The sequence below is a fragment of the Erpetoichthys calabaricus genome, chromosome 15 (genome assembly GCF_900747795.2).
Source record: "Erpetoichthys calabaricus chromosome 15, fErpCal1.3, whole genome shotgun sequence".
Classification (NCBI taxonomy): Eukaryota; Metazoa; Chordata; class Cladistia; order Polypteriformes; family Polypteridae; genus Erpetoichthys; species Erpetoichthys calabaricus.
In genome coordinates, this window is record NC_041408.2 from 15,725,996 (window position 1) to 15,751,340 (window position 25,345).

The 25,345-nt window shown below is 42.3% G+C and overlaps 1 protein-coding gene across 1 annotated transcript in view; it reads right to left on the bottom strand.

Annotated features, from left to right (window-relative positions):
- Nucleotides 1–285: 285 nt before the first annotated feature.
- The window catches only part of pkdcca (protein kinase domain containing, cytoplasmic a), a 30,598-nt gene continuing 5,538 nt past the window's right edge, over nucleotides 286–25,345 (bottom strand). The window contains exons 2-7 of the mRNA XM_028820735.2: nucleotides 16,339–16,461; nucleotides 12,008–12,279; nucleotides 11,836–11,915; nucleotides 2,553–2,663; nucleotides 1,756–1,929; nucleotides 286–1,233 (exon numbers count right to left, since the gene is read on the bottom strand). Of these exons, the coding sequence (XP_028676568.1) occupies nucleotides 1,151–1,233; nucleotides 1,756–1,929; nucleotides 2,553–2,663; nucleotides 11,836–11,915; nucleotides 12,008–12,279; nucleotides 16,339–16,461 (843 nt within the window). The 3' untranslated portion in view covers nucleotides 286–1,150. The remainder of the gene's footprint in view (nucleotides 1,234–1,755; nucleotides 1,930–2,552; nucleotides 2,664–11,835; nucleotides 11,916–12,007; nucleotides 12,280–16,338; nucleotides 16,462–25,345) is intronic.

Genomic DNA, 25,345 nt, shown 5'->3' on the forward strand with positions numbered 1-25,345 from the left:
TTTAAAAGGGGGCCACCTCCCTCCATTCGAGGAGCTTGAGTTGGGAAGAGGAAGACGAAGCTTGCTGGGAGATGAGCGGAGGTGGCAGATTGAGAGAGACAGAGAAGAAAAGGCAGTGACTGTGCTTGTGTAACATACTCTGTAGTGAGGAGCAAAAGGAAAGCGCTGCCCCACTTAAAATACCGGACAATATTTTATGTCTGCCCCCCGGGGGTCCACACTACTTAGGAGGTTCAGTTGAAGAGGCTCAAGGCCCACGCACCCATTCACAAGAACACAAACTGATCAATGTGACGCTCTTTAATATTCATAGAAAAATAAACGGAATCTCATCTTTTTACAAAGAGCGGTTTGAGAAAAGTCCACATGGGGTAACGTTGAGGTCATTCATGAACCTTACAGCTTTCACTGAAAGCAAACCATTCACTGCAACTGCCATGGCAGATAGAGAGGCAGCTGGACACTCTGTGCCACGTCCGGTCCAGTGCAAGCATCCGAGGATGGAAGGTGTCTTCTCCGGGACAGCCATCCAGATTGTCATGGTCAATTTGCTTTGATCTATCCACTGCTTTGAGGTCAGTCCTGGTCAGTTTGAACCCGTCAAGTCCTACCCTGGTCAGTATGTGCTTCTACCCTGAAGGTACCTTCAAGTCCCACATGTTTCTCACTAACCCTGTTATCCCAGTCAATGTTTTTGAGAACATGGTGGCTTCATCCTCTGCTCAGACACCTTCATGGTCAGTGTGCGTGTGTTTTTTGACTGGCACCATGGTGTGTGCCGTTCTTCCTTTTCATCTCTGTGTCCTTCTTTCCCAGAATTTCAGGGTCTGCCCATTCCAGGTGTCTGATTTGTGGTCAGTGTGCTTTTGCCCAGTCTGACCCATTGTGTCCAGTCCGGGTATCCAAGGCAGCTTTTAGTTTAGTGCAGTTGTCTAATCAGGAGCTTTGTGTTCAGCATAAACATCTCTGCAGCAATTCCTGGGTGAAAATGTCTCTTCCAGGGTACCAATACTTTAAAGCAGGGGCTGCAGAAGATGATTTGCCCCACTTGGACCCCACAGATTGCCATCAATCGCAGCTCCTTCTAATGGAGGACGGTACTAGGCCGCCTTACAAATGGCCCACAGCCACTGTAGGTGTTGAGCGGTAATCACTTCACTCGGAGAAATGTCACTTTACTGGCATCGGGTGCCAGTTTTGCCGAGCCCGACTTGAAGAAGACCAGCTGGCGACCTGTAAAGCAGAACAGAACCCCCGAGTTAGACATCGAGATGCGGTGTTCCCCCACGACTTGAGACCTAATGACGTGTGCTGCCCCCAGAAAGGAGACACAGAGACAGAGAACAAGGCCTTTGGCTCCCGTGACAAATCTGAGGGCTGAGTGGAGCAGGCGGGCAGACAGGCCTCACGGAGGAATGTGCCAGCAGTTAGGATTCACGCTTGCAGCGATGACATCTGTGTTTCAGCTGCACGCTTGAGCTAATCATCTAGAGCCCGCGCTCCATCAAGTGGAGGAGAAGGACTTTGATGACAGCTGCCTCTCCTGCAGCTACCCAGAGGTGTCCGTGCCTGCTTGCCATTTTCCCCAGTGAGATGGCGCACTGAAAGAAATCTTGGCATTTAGTTTGAGAGCAGCGAGGAAGACCTCTCAGCTTGTGCGTGGGACATAAGAGGGCATTTTCTTAATCAAACTGTAGCGGGCAAGCCTCACATTGCATGCGCAAATTTGCTCAAAGGTAAAAGCAAGACCCTCACCTGTCCACGTGGTCTGGTTGGTGAGCACAAATGCACGACACTGGCGGTGACTCTCACAGATGGCAATGGCTTCACCAACATTAAAGACAGACAAAAGGCAACCTTCGTGGTGGTAGGAGGGCCAGCAGCGGTAATTCTCTCCAACGATGGCAGAACCAGTCACTGGCAAGAAATCTGAAAAGAAGTAAATGCCACCATAAATAGTACAAGTGCCTACCTACAATCTGCCAACTCTTCCCAAGTAATGTTAGTAGAAAACAATCTGCCCTGTCTGGCCAATAAACAAGTGACAGCCGTTCCAAAATAGGACCCCCTCATTTAGGACATTGACACTCAGTGGCTAAACAAAACCCGTCAGTAATTCCAAGAAGTGCCAGTTGTTAGATTAAAAAAAAAAAAACTCTCCCAGAAGTGCCAACTGAAATAAACAAACTCCACTCCACCCTGGCATGCTAATCCACATACATGAACTGCCCTCTGCAACTGCAATGCCAGTTTGAAAAAAAACACCCCCCACCCTCACCAATCCATGCCAGTGCAGATAAACATACTACCATCTTTATAAAAGTAACCCTAACAGTGCCCATCTCAACTGAACTCGTTCCAGAAATATTAATCTGGGGAAAAAGAAAAGCACGTCGTCCAAATAGTACCAGCCTCAAGCTGTGCCAACAGGAATAAACAAACTGCCCACCAGTGAGTGGAAAGGGCAGTCAGTCAGGAGGGGTGTGGTGAGCAGGAGGACAACGGCACAGCCGACTACTGCAAGTAGCAAGTAAATTGGCATGAAAACTCACCTGAGTGGGACACATCAGGAGTCGAATTGCGCAGATACTGGCCACTCTGGTACAAAGTCAGGACCTTCTCTAACTGGGCAAGCGTCTGGTCAATCCCCCATCGCAACTCTCCTGAAGAGAACAGAGCAGAGAGGAGGGAGGGCTGCGTTAGAGAATGAGCTGGCACGGGTGACACTGGCAACACCAGTGGGGAGAATTGGCATGTAGGACTAGCTTCCTAACGACTAAGGGGAGGTGGAAATCGGGACTGCTACGGGGTGGGGGTCTTTAGCGTTAGGATCTGTGCATTCATCCCAACAACTGAAGGGCTTTTCATTGGGATCCATAATGTTGTCATCAGGGCTCACGTGCAATCGAAAAACCGAGCAACTGCCATTTTTACTCTCTCGTATACTTAGTATAGGGCAGTGGTTCTCGATCTGTGGAGCGGGCCCCCCTAGGGGGGCATGAAGTAACAAAAAGGGGGGTGCGAAGATGTGAAAAAAAGAAAACAAGAATCAAAAATATGAAAAATACATCTATTGAAACTAAAACAAATTAACTTAAACTACATTCTGATACTAGAAAAATAAATATAGAGTTAGATAAATGTCGATAAAAGTTAAGTAGGTATAATAAAATATGCATCTATGATATATCATTAATTAAAAAAAGAACAAATTGGTATTAGTGGGCTCCTTTCAAAAAAACGTTAGGGGGGGCGCGAATAAAACTGTTATGAAAACTCGGGTCGCAAATACTTAAAGGTTGAGAAACGCAGGTATAGGGAAAGTATTAGAATCGTCCAAAAATTTGATTTTCGAGATCTGGATGAATCTCAACATTTTAGACCTCCCAGAGTCCAAAAATACCATTTTTGGAATTATGTCTCTGTGTGTGTGTGTGTGTGTGTGTGTCTGTGTGTGTAAACACGATAACTTGAGGGCGCATTCACTTAGGTCAACCAAATTTTGCATACAAGTATTAGGTACAAAATGTAGATTTCTAACAACTATTGAGCTATTACATCTCGCCTGAAGAAGGGGCCTGAGTTGCCTCGAAAGCCTGCATCTTGTAATCTTTTTAGTTAGCCAATAAAAGGGGTCATTTTGCTTGAATTCTCATGCGCTATTTTCTCTAACCGAAAATGGTATGTTACCTGAAATGTTTCCTCCAAAAATCTTAAAAATGTGATCATTTCATATCATATTATGGTAAAGCACCATATTTTAAGCATTTTTTGTTGCTTTGCCTTTTTCCGAAAAACGACCAGTTTTCGAGATAATCGCAATTTTCCAGTTGATGTTCGAACATACATACAGTATTTAAGAACATTTTTGCTTTACTTAAACACATTTTTGTATAGGAGTATGTGAAAGCCAGCCCGACCACAGACAGACAGACACCATCTTAAGTCCACCACACACGATTTATTGACAGTATATACAATGTCCACAGTCGTCCCGCACAGCACACAGTGCTTCCAGCACCAAACACCTCTTACTCAACCTTTCCCTGGTCCTCTTCGGGCCACCTTCTCTCCACCCTCCGAAGCCTTGTCTCCTTCCGCCCGACACCAGCTCCTCGACTGTTGGAAGGCGGCCCCTTTTAAGCTGCCCCGGATATGCTCCTTGATGAACTTCTGGTGTGGCGGAAGTGCCAGCTGAGCAACCGAGAGCACTCCAGGTGACCCTGGAATACCCTCCGCCACACCAGGAAGTGCTGGCTTCCAGAGCTTCAGCATCCAGAACCCGCCCCCTGGGGTTGGCCACGGGCCCCTATAGGGTTGAGCTTCCCAGCTCGGTTCCCATGACCCCCATAGCAACCAGGGCAGCTGTCCTCTCCTGGCAGAGGTATGGCACCCAGCCGCCCGTGACAAGTATTACAGTACACACAATTACTAAAATCTCTTGCAACTTTTGGCCCACTTCCGCTTACTGAAAGTGGTAATTTACCTGAATTGTTCGCCAAAATAAAATTTTTTATTCATGCAGCTGCCTAGTCTGATTTATTAAACTTTACTTTTACTGTATACTAATTGTTCGATATATTATTAATTTGATTTGATTTGTCGTTGATGGTTCTTTATTGTCAGTCAGTCATTTTCCAACCTGCTATATCCTAACACGGGGTCACAGGGGTCTGCCGGAGTCAATCCCAGCCAGCACAGGGCGCAATGCAGGAAGAAAACCCTGGGCAGGGCGCCAGCCCACCCACACATACGAAGCACACACACACTAGGGACAATTTAGGATCACCAATGCACCTAACCTGCATGTCTTTGGACTGTGGGAGGAAACCCACGCAGACACGGGGAGAACATGCAAACTCCACGCAGGGAGGACCCGCGAACCCAGGTCTCCTTACTGCGAGGCGGCAGCGCTACCCACTGCGCCACTGTGCCGCCCGTTTCTTTTCATTGTCTTGCGGTTTACTCCTCAAATATCCATCCCCATATCTGAGTATACAAGAAAGTCGAGGAGGGACCACTCCCGATTAGTTTCAAAATTGAGTTTGTTTGTTTAGTTTTTGGAGTTACTAGGTCTTTCCTGATGTTATAAGGTAGTGGTGATGGCCAAATATGTCTTCATTCCGGTCATAGGACGATGGAAGAAGCTCGTATGTACTCAGTATTTTACATACTCCACTGACCAATGAGGAAAGCCTGCCTACCAATGAAAATGTCGGATTACAATCATGTGATTTAAATGCTGGGACTGCGTGATTTAAATGGCATGTGTTGTTGATTCATCCATCCATCCATCCATTTTCCAACCCGCTGAATCCGAACACAGGGTCACGGGGGTCTGCTGGAGCCAATCCCAGCCAATCCTGGACAGGGTGCCGACCCACCGCAGGACACACACAAACACACCCACACACCAAGCACACACTAGGGCCAATTTAGAATCGCCAATCCACCTAACCTGCATGTCTTTGGACTGTGGGAGGAAACCCACGCAGACACGGGGAGAACATGCAAACTCCACGCAGGGAGGACCCGGGAAGTGAACCCGGGTCCCCAGGTCTCCCAACTGCGAAGCACCCACTGCGCCACCGTGCCGCCGTTGTTGATTCATGAAATAAAAAAACAATATTGTGTACATGAAGCTCAGGAAAAACAAAATCTAGAGATTGTAAATTATAGGGGTGACATAATTTTTTCAATTTGCTGAAAACTTGAAAGATGAGGCATACTGGGTTTGTCCATAGTGGGTGAGAGGGCTGTATGGCCATCACAGAACTTACCTTGAATTTCACTGGACAACATATCATCTCCATTATTGATCAGTCTTCATAAAGCACATTTCACAGAGCACTTTACGAAGCAATTACTACCACACATGGCACTTTCACTGGGGATAAAAAAGTATTAAGGGCCGAATGTCGCCTTGAACACGGGATCGGCTCTAGCCCCTTGCAACGTCAGATTGAGTGGATTGCACCGTGTTTGTATGTATTATGACCAAGGCGGAAACTGGCAAGTGAGAAGAATTGTGAATAACAGGAATCGGGAGATAAGTGGAGCTTTTAAGAAAGAAGCAAAGTGAGAGTCGCTGAACTGAGTCAGAGAGTCGCACCCAGGAAATCCAACAAAGAGAGACAGGCCAGAAGTCTGAACGTAACTAAATATTCTGTACCTAACTTACCAATAATCTCTTGAAAATTTGCCATAAATTTTTGTGGACATTTCAAAAACGTTCACATGTCACCATGTTTTATATAATGATGGTTTCACATTGTGATTGGCAGCCGTGCATGGTGACAGTAGACATGATGGCGTGACTAAAAAGTCATAAAACACTGCTGTCTACTGTATGATGATTGAAAATGGCAACAAAAACAATTATTAAATTACTAAAATAATAATGAATCGCAACAGTATGTATGCCATGTGGGTGCGATTCACACTGTCATTAATGGGATCCATGTGGTCTTCACCAGACACCAGACTGAAGTCTGGTATGTAGTCTACCATGACATTCCAAGCAGAGTTCATGGTTTTCATCAAAATCCAAACAGTGTGACCTGAAATTAGATACAGTTCACTAGCAGCCGCGCCGTCTGAACTGAAATCGACATTTTCTTAAGTGGTCTTCATCAGAAGTCTAATCTAGCATATGTTCAATCTTCAAAATCTCTCATTCCATCCAGTTGGGTATGGGTGGCCTTCACTGGGATTGACGTCACCTTAGCAGGGATTGATGCTCCCATATTGTCCAGACTGGAATCCAGTTGGTGTTCACTTGAAATCTGTATGGTCGTCTGTCTTTTTTAAAGACCCTCTTTATATGTTTCAGATAACAAGAAAGGCACCAACCCAATGCACGGCACACTCATGTCCGCACCCATAGTCACTCACATCACGTAGGCCAACTTAGGGTTGCCAACTAGCCTAAAACACACAGATGTAATGTCACCGGAGATAAATGGCTCAGGATCCCATCCCTTTCCATTTCATGTCCTGACACAGATAAACTGGCCAGGAAGTAAGAATGGACAGCCTATCTGTATGAGCGTAAGGTTTGAGAAAGAGCAATCACACTGAGTGATCTCCTGAGCGGAGTCCAAAGGCGTTGTGACATGGATTCATTCGGGGAGGGGTGAGTGAGTGTAACGGTAAGAGCCACAGTGCAAGTGTACCCCTGCAGTTAGAAACATGGTGGGCTGTGGAAATTTCCTTTAGTTCAAATGGATAAGACACCATCTACTGACTTGGAGGCAAAGTCACGGCCATCCTCTCCATGTTAGGGCGTGAAATGGAAAGGAAGGGTGGGCCATGTAACAGTAACACATGGGGCAACTGACATGTCATTGCTGTTGCTCTGTCACTGGCTTTAGTTTTGCTTCTTTTTGTAATTTCATTTCTTTTATTATTATTTTTTTGTTATTACTTTCTTTTATTATGCAATTTGTTGCATTAAGTTTTGCCATTTACATGAATCCTTTTGTAATTATCATTGTTTGGTTTCCTCGTCTTACTTTTCTCCTTTCGCTCTTTATGTTGAGCCGAGGGGGGTGGGCCCTTTCTGGTGCTAGAGGTGTGTAGCTAATGGGGGCTCCAGCTCGTTCAGGCCCTGACGTTACTGCTGACCACCGATGTCATTGGCTCTTTAGCCACTCATTTCTTGGAATAATTTTATCTTTTTTATATTTGGTTATCCTTGTCCTTTAGTATTTTGACATTTTGTAGCTCTTAGCTTTTTACAGTCAGCCTTTTGTACTTAGTACTTTTGAATTTTTTGGCATTTAGCATTTAGGATTTTTGCAATTCCTGGACTTTAGCAATTCTGAGCCTTTTAATAATTTGGGATTTTAGCAATTCCACTTTCAGCTGTCAGAATTCTGGGCCTTTCTACATTTTTGACCTTATTGTAATTTTGAATAACGTGGCTCTCTGAATACATTGCCTATGTTTTATGGATTTATTTCATCACTTGGCCTATCTTCTTTATTTGTATTATTAAAGTAATGAATTAGCTAATAAATCAGTTACATTTAAATCAAGCTTGTTTAGGAACTCACAGATTTCGTCTCATTTCTTTCATCAAATATCATGACAGGAATGTGCAGTGGCTGGGCCAGGATTCACACATCACCTCCTGGAGTTATGGAACAGCTAGCATTTCATCCTTGGTTCAGATGTCTTCTCTTTTTTAATTCTTTAACATATTATTTTGTAATTGAATGTAATTTTGTACTCTGTTTTGTAAATATTATTTTGCTTAGTTATATATATATATATATATATATATATATATATATATATATATATATATATATATATATATATATTCACGGCATTCATAGTCTGAATGAATCACAATCTGATTGTATGGGTGGTTACCTACCAGGTAATGCTTGTAGTGATTCAGACTACGAATGCCGTGAATGTAATTACCCCGATCTACATGCTGTCAAATGAATGAACCACACGCCGTGGCACAACGTTAGGGGCTTCGCCTCTGGCGCTGACATCCGAGGTTCAATTCCCGAGAGGGAGTGCAGTGAGTGTGTACGCCTGATGAGCCCAGAATTAGGGCGAAACACGTGTCACGTACTCTTTGCATTATTTGACAGTAAACTATTTCAACCATATATATATATATATATATATATACCGTGGCGCAACGTTAGGGGCATCGCCTCTGGCGCTGACGTCCGAGGTTCGATTCCCGAGAGGGAGTGCAGTGAAGTGTGTACACCTGATGAGCCCAGAATGAGGGTGAAACACGTGTCGTGTACTCTTTGCATTTATTTGACAGTAAACTATTTCAACCATTCTATGATCTGCTCCTCACAAACTGAGGGCACCGTGGCGGATGTTAGCAGATTGCTGGCCAACCACAAAGCGTTACCTGGTAGGTAACCACCCATACAATCAGATTGTGACACAGACTACGAATGCCGTGAATATATATATATATATATATATATATATATATATATATATATATACATATATATATATATATATGTATAATATGCTTAGATAGATAGATAGATAGATAGATAGATAGATAGATAGATAGATAGATAGATAGATAGATAGATAGATAGATAGATAGATAGATAGATAGATAGATAGGAAAGGCACTATATAGATAGATAGATAGATAGATAGATAGATAGATAGATAGATAGATAGATAGATAGATAGATAGATAGATAGATAGACAGATAGATAGATAGATAGATAGATAGATAGATAGATAGATAGATATGAAAGGCACTATATGATAGATAGATAGATAGATAGGAAAGGCACTATATAATAGATAGATAGATAGATAGATAGATAGATAGATAGATAGATAGATAGATAGATAGATAGATAGATAGATAGATAGGAAAGGCACTATATAGATAGATAGATAGATAGATAGATAGATAGATAGATAGATAGATAGATAGATAGATAGATAGATAGATAGATAGATAGGAAAGGCACTATATAGATAGATAGATAGATAGATAGATAGATAGATAGATAGATAGATAGATAGATAGATAGATAGATAGATAGATAGATAGATATGAAAGGCACTATATGATAGATAGATAGATAGATAGATAGATAGGAAAGGCACTATATAATAGATAGATAGATAGATAGATAGATAGATAGATAGATAGATAGATAGATAGATAGATAGATAGATAGATAGATATGAAAGGCACTATATGATAGATAGATAGATAGATAGATAGGAAAGGCACTATATAATAGATAGATAGATAGATAGATAGATAGATAGATAGATAGATAGATAGATAGATAGATAGATAGATAGATAGATAGATAGATACTTTATTAATCCCAAGGGGAAATTCACAATACTGATCAATTCAATACTAGGTCTGTCCATCTGTCGAATTCAGAAAACTTGAGGTAGTGGCAACCTCAGCAAGCTGACCTGCACTTGTGGGTTTATAACAACAAAGTGATAGCCAAATGAAGTTGCAGAGCAGAAAGAAAAAAAAGAGCAGCTGAGCATCGAGCCAATCGCAGAGGTCGACGATGAGATGAGAAACACCATAATAGGAGGAGGAAGAAGAAGAGGAGAAGCACCAGCTGCTGAATGTCAAGTGCGGGATACAGAATGTGAGAATGAGAAAGACGGATAAATGCATGGGAGCTGGGGTCCTTGAGCAGCAACTGGAGCTAGACTAATAAGCGTCCAATGTGGGATACAAAATGCAAGAACAACAAAGATGGAGAAATGTATGTGCATTTCACTAGTAATATTATATTATATTTCTGTATGAAATATTATGTTATTTTTATGTCGTCTATTATGCATATTTGGCTTATGTTCCTTGTCTTATGTATGCTGAACCCAAGGAGGCAGGGCCCACTAATGTCAGCGCTGAGGGACCACCCCAATTTCATTTAAGGAACTAGCAGGCCATAAGTGTACTGACACAGAGGTAGTTGTACCGTTTAATGGAAATGGTCAGGAGATGTGAAGTAGTCAAAAAATCAAGCCAAGTTCAGTCAAGTAACGTTCGTCAAGTTCAGAACGTTAACCAAAAATGAAAAGTCTTGTCCAATTAACAGGGCAGAAAACACAAAGAATCGCAACACCAACATTCAACTTTTTATCCGGAAATGCACAGGTGACCTTCATACAGTTGCTCAGGTGACGTCACACGCTGCACATTTCTGAGTCATATGGGAATGATCACCATGGTAACTATTGATGTGATTGTTCTTAAAGTGGCAGCACCCATAAACAAACAACATGGCATCACAGAATAAATGGTAACTTTTTAACAACTTTCTGCATGTGAAGTAATGCCAACTTCAGAGTCCATAACTTAAAAAATCCAAACTGCACGCATATATTTTCAGAAGAAACCTCTGGAAAGGAACAAAAAAATGAAAGAAAAGTGCCAATCATAACAGTAAGCTGGCATCTGTGGCATTAGTTTTCAGCTCTTTTTATTTGACACCCATTTTTGGATTAATATTGTGTTCTGGATTGCCATAAATGTAATTCTGCTGGATTTTGGACTTTCTTCTCTGCTTTAGGATTTTGATTTTAGTTTTCAGTTTTAAGAGATTTCTTGCAATTATTATTTGAGTTTCGGACGCTTGCTTTTGAATAAAACTCCCAAGTCACCCTGCGCATGATAAAGCTGATTTAGTAAATGGATGGATGGATGGATTATAACAAGGAAGCCAGGTTAAGGATGCATGACATAAGGATTTCAAATAAGCACCTAGACCGTAATCCTCATATTTTTAACTGGGATCCAAGTGGTCTCCATCAGGATCTAAATGATGTTAACCTGGGATTTACCAAATCCTCACGATCCCCCATTTTGTTCTCCTAACATGCGGCGTTTAGTGCTTTCTCAGTCCCATAGACCACGTTCTGAGAATGGCATCATGAAGCATAGCTGGAGGCCAGTGGGCTCAGTTGCGACTCACCCTGGCCATGGACGCCATATACACCGATGAGGGGGCTGCATCTCATTCCCTGCGCCCCCCCCCCCCAACACCGTGGCTGCAGACAATGATTGCCCTGTTGAAGATGAGATAGCATCATGCCCCGTCTTTCCGGCTCAGCTTCACGCACCAGCAACAAGCAGACGAACTAAAGTGCCGTCTGACATGCCATCTGTCTGATGAGCGCACAGATACTAAGAAAGGCAATGTGGCACCCATCCAAGTCAGGCAGGGGAGAGGACTAGGAGAGCCGCTGCAACACGATCCACCCTGCAGCTAAAGCCATCAAACCCTGGCATAACAAACCAAATAGTGGGCATAACTAGCAGGGCACAGAGTACTTCTCACCTGTGGAATTGACGATTTCGTCCAGCAGCGGTCTCAGGGATGCAGGGGCACTGTGAGGCAAGAGGTACGTAAAGAAGAACCTGCCAAGACAAGGAATTAGAAGAATGAATACCAGTTGAGGGCACATTCTTGCCAAGGCCATGACTCCCAGTAACCTCAGCCTGGCACCAACCTGTAAGCGTTGTACAAGTTCCTCTTCTCATTCATGCCCTGGCAGTAGCCTTGTCTGGAACAGTTCAGGGTGAAGTTTCGTGCAGGGAACTCCATGAAACAATCTGCGCTTGAGGAACACAGGGTCTCATCTACGCTGGCATCATCGAGATCTGTCACCTTCAGCTCCCCATCCACAACTACAAACTGCCGTGGGCGGAAATCCAGCAGGGCGATCGAACCCAATGGGGAGTGGGCCAGGTATTGCAGGAGTCGGACCAGGCTGAGACAGATCTGGGTGAAGGGGAAAGAAACAAGAAGGAGAGGCGTCAACTTGGAAGACGGCAGATGTCTGGTGCCCCATCTGACCCTCTGTGTTCCAAAGGGTAAGGCACAACAAAGAAGAAGTAACGACGCTGAGACAACGGCGACGCTGTGGGCACTGCTGGTGCCACAGACACAACAATGCCCTCTCTGCATTCTTTGTTTGCAATGAACAATCTCCCATTGTTGTTTTCTAACCAAGATGCCAAACGCGTGTTAGCAGTACGACAGTTAAATAGGAGGCCAGCCAGCTCTTCTATGAATACGCCTGCTGTCCAGTCAGTTGTGGCAGAGAGCCTTTAAGGATCCAGATGTCCAGTCTCACAAGTGGCATTAGGATCTCCATAGAGCACCACCGTGTCATGGCATCAGTACCCTGACCACTATCTCCTGGCATCAGCAAACGTTCACACTAGAGCATAAGTCTCTCATGGAGTCAGCTGGTGATTTCATCCCAATGGCATGGCATCAGTTGCTGACTAAACAGCACCACAACTACTGCATGGATTTGCCCACTGACCACACTACAGAACCACAATTCCCTGGCATCAGCCTATGCCCACATTACGCTACGGGTCTGTCATGGAGTCAGCTGCTGATTCACCCCAATATCATTGAACTAGGGGGCTCCGCCCCCTGCTCACTTCACTCGCCAACCCCTGGTGTTGTGAATTTACAAAGAGTGTGATGTATGAATGAGATATAGCATAGTGTGAAGGTGTAGATGACGCATATAGGAAGCAAATAAAGTTGTCCATGTCCAAAAACGGGCTCAGAGAGGTAGATGCTAAGTTTGTGTATGGTTTGTCCTTGTGATTTGTTGATGGTTATGGTCAAGGCAGGTCTAATGGGGAACTGTCGCCGTTTAAGTGTAAAAGGTAATTCCAGGTCAGAAGTTGTAAGGTAATTGTAGGAATTAGAACAGTATTGTTAGCATGTGATTCTGTAAGAAGTTTTGCTTTAATAACATTGTGTGGCATGGTGCTGACGACTAAACGTGTACCATTGCATAAACCCTGTTTAGTGTTAAGGTTTCTTAATAGCATGATTATTGTTCCATTTTTAAGGCTAAGATTGTGTTGTGGTAATCCGGCTGGGTTAATAGTGTTCAAATATTCTAAGGGGAAATTAAGATGGTCGTCGTCGTCATCAGAGTCAACTTTGTCAGAGCTTAGAAAGAGCTGTGCCACTGCAGGAAGTAATGAAATGACCTGGTTATTAATGTGATCAACATTAATATTTTTTGGACAGAATATAGTTCGTTGTGTTAAAAGGGGTATTTGGTGTAATGAGATTGTTGTTCCAAATATCTCCGTAACTCTATTGAAAGCAATGCTAAATGTCTGCGTGTTTTAAGGTGGATTGAAGAATAGCTGAGCGCATGGCATGTAGAACAACAGCTAAGCACTGTGTAAAATCTCCTCCTAATAAAAGTACCTTTCTTCCAAATGGAATATTATTAATCATCAACGTTTGTAGAAGTTTATGAATGGTGTTGAGTAAGTGACTGGATGCCATTAGATGCAAAAGCAAATGAACTATTGTAGGATCTAATGCAGTTCATAAAGTTTTTACTTTTAGGTACTGCGTTAGTTAGAAGCTTCTGTAGATATGCAGGATATGAATGTAAAGGAGGCAGTCAAATTTGACCCTTCTGACAATAACGTGTAAATTCATTACTTGTATTGCCAGTTGTTTCTTCAGGGAAGTTAAGTGAATGACAATGATTGCAAATGACATCCATTAACCCCAATGAATTTTCATGAATAGTGGACTCATTATTGAACGCGTTGTGAGCTAACTGGCGCAATCGTTTAGCAGGTGTCTGTCGTTGATGTCCTTCACGTGAATGTTTTGTCTGTGCCGTTTGAGAGGCGCGTCGTTGTATGTGCAGGATTTGGGACGTGCTATTCTGGAGCTGTAATCGATTTGCCTGTGCTGTGTGAGAAGCTCGTTGCAGTTTACGGCGTTAATTGTTTGTATTGAGCCTTGCCCGTTTTTGTATGTCGGTTAGTCGTCCGACATGTATTTTTTTTTTCATGCGGGTTCGTGTGTTTGGTCCCGTCACTCGAGCCGTATCGTTTTGTACCCGTGAGCGTGAATTCATGACTTGTTTGTTCTTCAGCGTTAGAAATATGGATAAGTAATAAGGAGGATCGTACTCACTGTTAATATGGAGCCTTTTCTGTGGTTGAACGGTTAATAGTGCATCAGTGTAATGAGATCGACCTATGCTGCATAATATGAATGTGTTCAGATGATGTATATTTAATACGGACAGTTCGTTCAGTAATGGGGCTTTGTGTCTCATTTCTTATTTATGTTAGTGTGGTCGTGGGTCCGAGCTGTGCCACTCCAGGAAGTAATGAAATGACCTGGTTACTAATGTGATCAACATTAATATTTTTTGGACAGAATATAGTTCGTTGTGTTAAAAGGGGTATTTGGTGTAATGAGATTGTTGTTCCAAATATCTCCGTAACTCTTTTGAAAGCAATGCCAATTTTCTGCGTATTTTAAGGTGGACTGAAGAATAGCCGAGCGCATGACATGTGAAAGAATAGCTAAGCACTGTGTAAAATCTCCTCCTAATAAAAGTACCTTTCCTCCAAAGGGAATATTATTAATCATCCACGTTTGTAGAAGTTTATCAATGGTGTTGAGTAAGTGAGTGGATGCCATTAGATGCAAAAGCAAATGAACTATTGTAGGATGTAATGCAGTTCATAAAGTTTTTACTTTCAGGTACATCGTTAGTTAGAAGCTTCTGTAGATATGCAGGATATGAATGTAAAGGAGGCAGTCTAATTTGACCCTTTTGACAATAACGTGTAAATTCATTACTTGTATTGCCAGTTGTTTCTTCAGGGAAGTTAAGTGAATGACAATGATTGCAAATGACATTCATTAATCCCAATGAATTTTCATGAATAGTGGACTCATTATTGAACGCGTTGTCAGCTAAGTGGCGCAATCGTTTAGCAGGTGTCTAAATATGGATAAGTAATAAGGAGGATCGCACTCACTGTTAATATGGAGCCTTTTCTGTGGTTGAACGGTTATAGTGCATCAGTGTAATGAGATCGACCTATGCTGCATAATTTGAATGTGTTCAGATGACGTATATTTAATACGGACGGTTCGTTTAGTAATGGTGCTTTGTGTCTCATTTCTTATTTATGTTAATGTGGTCGTGGGTCCAAATCCTGCTTTTTGTGTATGTTTCGTGTGCTATGTCCGTAGTCTGTCCCGTTTTGTGTCCAATGGGTTTGTGTGTCGCTCGCGTCTGACTTCTTTTTTTTTTTTTTGTGCTAGGGAGCGTTGCCTCATTTGTGTGTCGTGGGTCTCAATTCTCTTCTTTGTGTATGTTCCGTTTCGCGTCTGACTCCTTTTTTCTGTGTGCTATGGGCGCCTCATTTCTTATTTTACGTTGCTTTGCATCCGGTTTCCGTTGCTTGGAAGGGGGGTTTTGTGGGGGCGCTTGCGCAGTACGTCTTTTGCGGCTACGGCCCATGGCCGGATGTCCCTGCGTCCATCCGGTTTACCATTCTCGGTTAGTAATATGGATCAGCTGCTCACCACACACTTCATGGAGTTGGCTGCCGACCACACTACAGCATCACTGTCTCTCAGCATTGGCCATTGACCAGGCTACAAGCACAAGTTTCTCATGGAGTCACCGTCTGAGCAGACTACAGCACAACAAGCTCCAGCCCTTGGCCACTGATCGCACTAAGGCACCAGAATCTCATGGCATCATCTGCTGACCACACTAATCTAATATTCGAATGCTCCACACCACCACCACCTCTTCATGGCAGTCGTCGGCCTCCACACTACAGCACAAACACCAAATGGAGCTGGCAACTGACCACACTATAGCACCACGTCATATGCCACCAGCTCTTGACCACACTATAAATACCAGAAGGGTGTCCACTCCAGTACTTCTAAGTCCAAGCATGCCAGGAAGTCTGAGTGGTGGCTACAATTGGTTCAAGAAGTCACTGCTGGCCAAACTGTGCTTACCCTGAAGCGCTCCTCCCAAGATGTCTGCAGCAGCTGGATCATTTCCAGAGGTGCTCCCAGTTCAGTTATGGTGGTCAGGGTGTCCTTGATGTCACTGTTATCCTGGTAACAATATCCATAGAGCTGCAGGAAAGAGAACATTTGGTTAAGAGTGCGGGGGAGGGGGGGGGCAAAAGCAAATGTCCAACATCAGGTATGGTGACCACACTTTTTACTGCCCAGAAAACAGGAGAAACTTGGAGAAACACACATCACGACCATATTGACAACTGAAGTCAGGTGAAAATCCTAAACATGGTGGCCACACTGATGCTATTTATGGAGGTTTAACGCAGGACAAAGTCGGGCATTGGGCACATTTCAAAAAAATGACAATGACAAGTGGAAATCAGAGACCAGCTATGGCTCAGTCATACTAACATGATGTGCTGTGACTTCCTCAAACACCTAACTGAGAACCTGGCAACCAGCCCGAGGGGTACACAGTTACCCAATAACGATGCCTAGTGAGCCCAGACAAGAATAAAGAAGGCAGTAGTAATGTCATTTATATATATATATACTGGAAGGGGTACCCAGTGCTGCCCAGAAAGAGGGCACTGACTAAATGTTGGAATAAAGGATAGATAGATAGATAGATAGATAGATAGATAGATAGATAGATAGATAGATAGATAGATAGATAGATAGATAGATAGATAGATAGATAGATAGATAGATAGATAGATAGATAGATAGATAGATAGATAGATAGATGTAAGGCACTATATGATAGATAGATAGATAGATAGATAGATAGATAGATAGATAGATAGATAGATAGATAGATAGATAGATAGATAGATAGATAGATAGATAGATAGATAGATAGATGTAAGGCACTATATGATAGATAGATAGATAGATAGATAGATAGATAGATAGATAGATAGATAGATAGATAGATAGATAGATAGATAGATAGATAGATAGATAGATAGATAGATAGATAGATAGATAGATAGATAGATGTAAGGCACTATGTGATAGATAGATAGATAGATAGATAGATAGATAGATAGATAGATAGATAGATAGATAGATAGATAGATAGATAGATAGATAGATAGATAGATAGATAGATAGATAGATAGATAGATAGATAGATAGATAGATATGAAAGTCATCAGTCATCGTCCAACCTGCTATATCCTAACACAGGGTCATGGGGGTCTGCTGGAGTCAATCCCAGCCAGCACAGGGCGCAAGGCAGGAACAAATCCCAGGCAGGGTGCCAGCCCACCACAGGACACACACACCCACACACCAAGCACATCTATCTATCTATCTATCTATCTATCTATCTATCTATCTATCTATCTATCTATCTATCTATCTATCTATCTATCTATCTATCTATCTATCTATCTATCTATCTATCTATCTATCTATCTATCTATCTATCTATCTATCTATCCTTAAACAGTCATGTATAAATGGTAGTTGGTTATTAGAGAAACCTTTGTAATTGCATTAACACCACAGAAACTTGTTATTCTGTTCACTTGGGTTGCAACGTACTGGCATTCCTATAATTGGATTCTGAAACCAAAGGTTTCATACAAAGGGGTCTATTCATGTCTTGAGAGAAGTGGGCAAACAGGATCTAACCAGGAGAGAAAAAGAAGGGGAAGGCCCAGATGCACAACTGCACAAGAGTATAAAGACGTCAGACTTTGCAATTTGAGAAACAAATGCCTTACAGGTCTTCAGCTGGCTTCTTCATTAACTGCACACCAAATGCCAGCTTTATCTGCAACAGAGCTTTTGTGCAGCTGTCCGGCCATGGAAACCCATCTCATGGTGTTCCCACTGCCCAGTTCTTGTGCTGTGTGTGCTGATGTTGCTCTTAGAGGCAGTCTGGAACTCTGCTGTGTGTGATGAAACAGTGGAGACTCAATCTTTACCCTTTACTGTACGTGCTTCAGCACTCTGCTCTATCACTTCGTGGCTGAGCTGTCGGTGTTTCTAGATGCTTCCACTTCACAATTATAGCAATGGGTTCTGTGAGGAACCACACAGCCCAGTAAAGAGCCATTACAGAACCAGCGTTTAGAAGAGCAACAGTGAAGAGCACAGGCTGCACCACTACCACCCTTAGGTCCCTGATGATGTTGTCTCGTCTTTTTTTTTTCACTTTCTGCAAGCCAACTTCTTCATCTTAATATATAAATACTTTTTTTTTCTTATTTATAAGAAAAAAAGCTCCTGAAGATGAGCTACACTTGTATAATTAAAGGTGCCAGGGTAGTTCTTCACAGTGATGCCATAGGGCAGAGGTGTCCAGCTCCAGTCCCGGTGGGTCACAGTGGCTGCAGGTTTTCATTCTAACTCTTTTCCTAATCAGTTTTCACTGCTAATTAACTCCTCTTCCCATCATTTTAATAGCCCTGTTTATAAGGATTCAGTCCTCTGAATTGATTCCTTTCTTCATTAAATGGCAGCCAAACAGAAATGAGATGTGAAACAAGCCGACAGTTGACCAGCTAAACTGGGATTTCAAACTCCAACCAATTCCACTCCAACCAGTTTCTTAATGAGAAGCCGATTCTTGCTGTTAATGAAAGCCGTTATTGACTATCAGGACTTGTCACTGCTCTCGTTCTACCACAGCAGACTGTTGATATTCTGTTTTTACCTAAGACCACCGTCAAGATGTTTTGGTGACATGAGCAGACCAACATGGCCGAGACCTTTATTTTTGTAGAGCTCAAAATCACACAAGACGTGTCGCAATGGACTTTAACAGGCCCTGCCTCTTGACAGCCCCCCAGCCTTGACTCTCTAAGAAGACAAGGGAATAACTCCCAAAAAAAACCCTTGTAAGGAACAAAATGGAAGAAACCTCGGGAAAGGCAGTTCAAAGAGAGACCCCTTTACAGGAAACTTGGGTGTGCAGTGGGTGTCAAAAAGAAGAGGGTCAATACAATACAATACACAGAACAGAACACAAGTAATCCTCAGTCTTCTTCTAATATATAATGCACAGTCGATGTATATATGTATGTGTGTATGTATGTTTGTTTATCCGCCATACAAATCTCCACCAGGCGTCCGATCGCCACCAATCTGACTGACTGGTGCTATTTGTTCGCTTTCCGACGTATTGTAAATAACGTACACTGTGGTGCTTATTCCATACTTAATACCATGTCACACATTATAATTGTCCTCATTTCCTCTAATATACCCATGCCACCGAAAAACAGACATAGAATTAGAAAGTCCACTTCCGATGCCAGAAAAAAGTCTATTTCAAGGGTGTCTGAAACATTGCGCAAGACGTGAAGATGTTTTCATACCAAAAATTCCGCTGATTCCGAATGATTTACCCTTTGATTTCAAACGGCTACAATTTCCTGTTCGTTTGGATTTTACTATGTCAATTAATAACGCTCAAAGACAATCACTGCAAGTTAAAGGCATCAATTTGGAAAATCCATGCTTTTCACACAGACAACTCTACGTACCATATTCTAGAGTGGGCAATCCTCAGAATTTGTTCATTTTTGCACCACAACGTAAAACATAAAATATAGTGTATCCAAAGGCTCTGGAATGACCACTTATATTACCTATTAAAATAAAATGTCAATCAGAAAACTGTTTGTTCTATTTCTATGTTCTGTTTCTTTCATTTGGGAAATTCACCGGTTATAGATTCCCAGGCAATGCTGGGTACTCCTGCTAGTATATGTATAAAAATAAAAATATTACAAGTATGGAGCAGAATTTAACAGTAGATGATATCACATATTAGGATTTGGATTTATTTAGAGTCCTGGGGGGTATTTTTCATACGTGGATTACTCATTTAGCCGGATGTAATTGTTGACGATTTGGCCTGATCCTGGATCTGTTGGTTTTTCGAAACTCTTGCTGGATGTGTTGTCATAGCAGCACATCCAAATCCTCTAACCTGCTTGGAGCAGGTCTGCTCTACGTAAACAAGGATTAGCTCACACACGTAATCAGTGTCCGTGCGTGGAATTCATTCAGTCATGACTTCAGCGTACATGAATGAGCGACCAATTGATATCGGTACGCAAATTATAAGAAGAGAATTTCATATAGAGAGGGTTTTGCGCGATCGGCAAGATCCTTTATTGCTCCTGGAGGAAATTCTTTTTGAAAGAAACCGCTTTAGCCAAAGGGGAATATTGTACCTCAAAGATTTATTAGGACCTTATATTCGAAGTCAAACTCGGTGAAGTCGGCCTCTCACAACCACACTGACAGTATGCATTGCTTTGAGGTTTTTTGCAAGGGGCACTTTTTTATATACTGTAGGCAATGCGGAAAATCTAACTAAAAGTGCAGTTTGCCAGGCAATTCGTAAAGTCTGTTTGGCTCTGAAATATTTCCTTCGGGTTTTCATAGTGTTTCCTGGACACCTGTGTGTGCAGACAATAAAAGAGGCGCTTCATGCCATTGCAGGTAGGCAACACACAGGCAAAAACACTCACAGTTCCATGAAGAATCTCACAATCAGCCTAACATTCTCATTACCCAGATTTTCCAAATGTGATTGGGGCACTGGATTGTACGCAGATCCGAATAATCAGACACAATGTCTTCATCAAATATTTGACCTTCGTCAATATCTCATTGGTCAAACACAGGTTCTAGGGATATGACATTATCTGCAACTAACCCAATAAAAAAGAGGGCTATATGGAACATACCTATGGCACACATCGATGACAAATATATGCAATGACCATCCTTTACCTGAAATGAAGTGATCACTGCATCCTGCCACTGGTTCTGAGGAGGACCTTTGCCCTGGAATGCCCTCAGAAACAGGGCGATGGGCATTTTGCTGGATAGCCAACTCTTCTGCAGGGGTTAGGTCTGGACCGCGTGGACCTCCACCTGTTTTTTGCTTGTCTGCCTTCTTATTAGCTTTAGAATTAATGTTTTTTTTATATTATATATGATTCTTTATGTCAACAATTCTTTAAATAGTTATATACCAATATTTACCAGTTTGAAGTATATTCTTGTACTTCACTTTAACCTGTTCCCATGTTCTCTTTGTGCTCACATTTGATCTGGAATTATGACATATTAAATATGAATTTACATGCATATTTAATATATTAAATGTGAATTTCCTCTTGGGATTAATAAAGTATCTATCTATCTATCTATCTATCTATCTATCTATCTATCTATCTATCTATCTATCTATCTATCTATCTATCTATCTAATTAATCTGACACATATGAAATGAAACGCTGCATTCAGTATGTACAATGCTTAGCGTTTAATTTGTCGGCCACTTTTTGCCAGCCGTCTTTTCTGGTTTGGGCTGCTTTTGCAGTGTTACCCTTTGTGCATATTAAATCTTGAAATTATAAAATGTCCTTCAAATAAAAGGTCCTGCTCTGCTTGTGTGAAACAAAATGAGCCCGTTCTTTCGTCATTTTGTTACAGCCTATCAAAGACTTGCTGATCATGTTTTCTAGACTCAATATATATGGGCTTTTCAATCAGCGCGGGCGCACACATTCATCTCAGATGATTAGATCCATCTAAACTAATCTAATACATGGCTGTGTTTGAAAAACCAACTTATCCCGGATGAGTTTCACTGGCATTAACTCATCCAAGATGAGGCATCTGATCTCGGATGATTTAAGTGAAGTACGGAAAATACCCCCCTGGAGACCTCAGCCATCAAGTTGCCTCCTCCTATTGGCCATTCCACAGCTGAGACAGTGCTGGGCCAGCCAATCCGATGAAAGGACCCCTCTACCCGACAATTCCTGCGATCCTCCATCAGAGTTGACTTTACCTTAGGCAGGCAAAACAACTTGGCAGGTGGGCCGTGGCACCTTTCTTTATTTTCAAGTTAGCTGGTCTTGTTTTGTGTCTCGTTACTGTTTGGCTGCTCATTAAGGAAAAAGAAACAACTAAGGGGTCTGAGTCACGTCAACTAAAATGAAGGCAAAAGAAGTGAATCAACAGCAAAAACTGGTCACTAATTAAGGAGATGGTTAGAATGAAAACCTGCAGCCACTGCGGCCCACCAGGACCGGAGTTGGACACCCCTACCATAGTGAATGTGAATTTCCCATTGGGATTAATAAAGTATCTATCTATCTATCTATCTATCTATCTATCTATCTATCTATCTATCTATCTATCTATATATCTATCTATCTAGGGGAACCACTTCAGTTTCCAGAAGACCCATCCACATGATGGCTCCTGAAAGAACCTTTCATTTATTTGGATCCATAAAAGGCTTTATACAGTAAGTAACCATGAAGAGGTGGTAACAGATTTGTGAAATACCAATAAGTCCAGATTTTAAAAGGACTCTGGCTGCCTACAGTAACACAGACTAAGCCCAGATTTTCATAATCTGTTATGTAGGCTACCTTACATTACAAGATTTCAGTTTCTTCTTTCTAATATCACAAAGCCCTTCAAAGCACAAAGCACCAACTTCATATGTAAAGAAACTTTCCCAGAATTAAATGGTGCTCTGTCAAGCAATGGCAGTCTGAGGAACCACACAGCCCGGTAAAGAACCCTAAAGCAAAGGGTCACCAATTCCGGTCCTGGTGGACCACCATAGCTGCAGGTTTTCATTCTAACCCTTTTCTTAATTTGTCACCTGATTTTGCTGCTAATTAACTTCTTTCGAATTAATTTTAATTGTCTTGTTCTTGAAGACTCAGACCCCTCAATTGTTTCTTTTTCCTCAGTTAGCTGTCAAAGAATAATGAGATACAAAATGAGCCAAAACAGGACCAACAAACTGTAACCTTCATAGAATATCTGAAAATAAAGAACGGTGAAGGTCTCAGGAATGTTGATCTGCTCAGGTCCCCAAAACATTTGACCAGAGCTCTTAGAAAAGAGAAAATCAACAATTTCAGAAATGTCTGCTAAAGCACCACGAGAGCAGCAACAAGACATGGAGTTAAAGAACGGGTTTAATTAACAACGAGACTCAGAGCCTAATGAAGCAACTGGTTGGAATGAAATTGGTTGGAGTTTGAGGCCCTGACTTAGCTGGTCTTCTGTTGGCTCCCTCACTTCACATTTCATTTCTGTTTGGGTGCCATTTAAGGAAAGAAATGAAGCAATTCAGAGGTACGGTGAAGAAAGTCAGGGAAACAAATCTTAAAAGAGAAGTCAATTAAAATGAATTCACAAGAAGTTAATTAGCAGCAGAAACAGGTCACTCATTCAGAAAAGGGTGAGAATGAAAACCTGCAGTCACGGTGGTCCTCCAGGACTGGAGTTGGAGATCCCTGCCCTAAAGTGCCGTTAAAGAAGCAGCATTTTTAAAAGCACGGGTGTCCAACTCCAGCCCTGGTGGGCCGCAGTGGCTGCAGGTTTTCATTCTAACCATCTTCTTAATCAGTGAGCGGTTTTTACTGCCCATTAACTTCTTTTGCCTTCGTTTTAATTGACGTGACTCAGACCCCTTAGTTGTTTCTTTTTCCTTAATTAGCAGCCAAACAATAATGAGACACAAAACAAGACCAGCTAACCTGAAAATAAAGAAAGGTGAACGTCTCGGCCATGTTGGTCTGCTCAGGTCACCAAAACATCTTGATGGTGGTCTTAGGTAAAAACAGAATATCAACAGTCTGCTGTGGCAGAACGAGAGCAGCGACAAGTCCTGATATCATTAACAGCGAGAATCGGCTTCTCATTAAGAAACTGGTTGGAGTGAAATTGGCAGAAGTTTGATGTTTCAGTTTAGCTGCTCATCTGTCGGCTCGTTTCACGTCTCATTTCTGTTTGGCTGCCATTTCATGAAGAAACAAATCAGTTCAGAGGACTGAATCCTTCAAAACAGGGCTATTAAAGTGAAGGGAAAAGGAATTAATTAGAAGCGAAAATTGATTAGGAAAACAGTTAGAATGAAAACCTGCAGCCACTGCGGCCCACCAGGACCAGAGATGGACACCCCTGCTGAGACTCCCGACGTGATATAAAGCACGTGAAGCAAACACCATGCTCATGTACTATTCATTTCGAAAGATCAATAAAGTCGAGTTTTCACTAAAGAATATTTATGTGTGATTAGTGAGGGAAAAGGTTTTGAAATCATTTTAATAAAAGTGTTACATGGTAGCACAGCAAAACGCAATTCACAAGGCACGGTGCCTCACCACAATCCTGCTAAACTGCCAATCGAAATGATCGCCAGGAAAACATTGGGCTCCGGGTTTGAATGGTTTGACTTGCAGGGCCCTAAGCTGAAGAGACAAATTGAAATATGCCGAATAGACATTTACCACACGGAATGTTTTATTTTACAGGTTCAGCTGTCACTTGGGGTGATGAGCCACTCCGGGACTGACACCGAAAGGGACAAGTCGATAAGAAGCTGTGCACTTTGATTTAACTGATAGGGTGAGAAAAGCACTACATAAATCTAACGTCGTCTTCTTCTTCTTCATTAGAAAGAAGAGCCCTAATGTGCGGATATTGAAAAATGTGGCCCCACCGTTCTAGTTTTAATGCTAAGATGGGCAGGTGGAGACCACACCACTGGCAGCGACGGGCAGAACTCCGAGAGCCCATACGGGTAGTTTCAGAAAACCGAATACTAAATAAAACTCAATCATTGTGTTCAGGACATTTACGTCAAGTTTATGCCCAGTGGCCCCCTGACTCACCTGTATGAGAAAAAATGCCCACATACTGTATGACACCCCATTCAACTCACCTTGATGTCTACATACCGTATACAAGATGGGAAGCTTTTTGGGGCGTCCCCCTATTTTTGGTCCAGTGGACATGAAAACCCTTATAATAAAGAACAGGACACTCTTATAATAAAGAGAACCCCAAATAGATGCCCAGATCAGAAAGGTTTGAAGTTGTGTGAGCCACATCCACTTGACCCCAGGGGCTCACCCCATCATGGGGGCCAAAGTCACACTCCTTTTCACAAAACTTCGTACAGGCATCAGGAGTGGGCTATACTGGTGG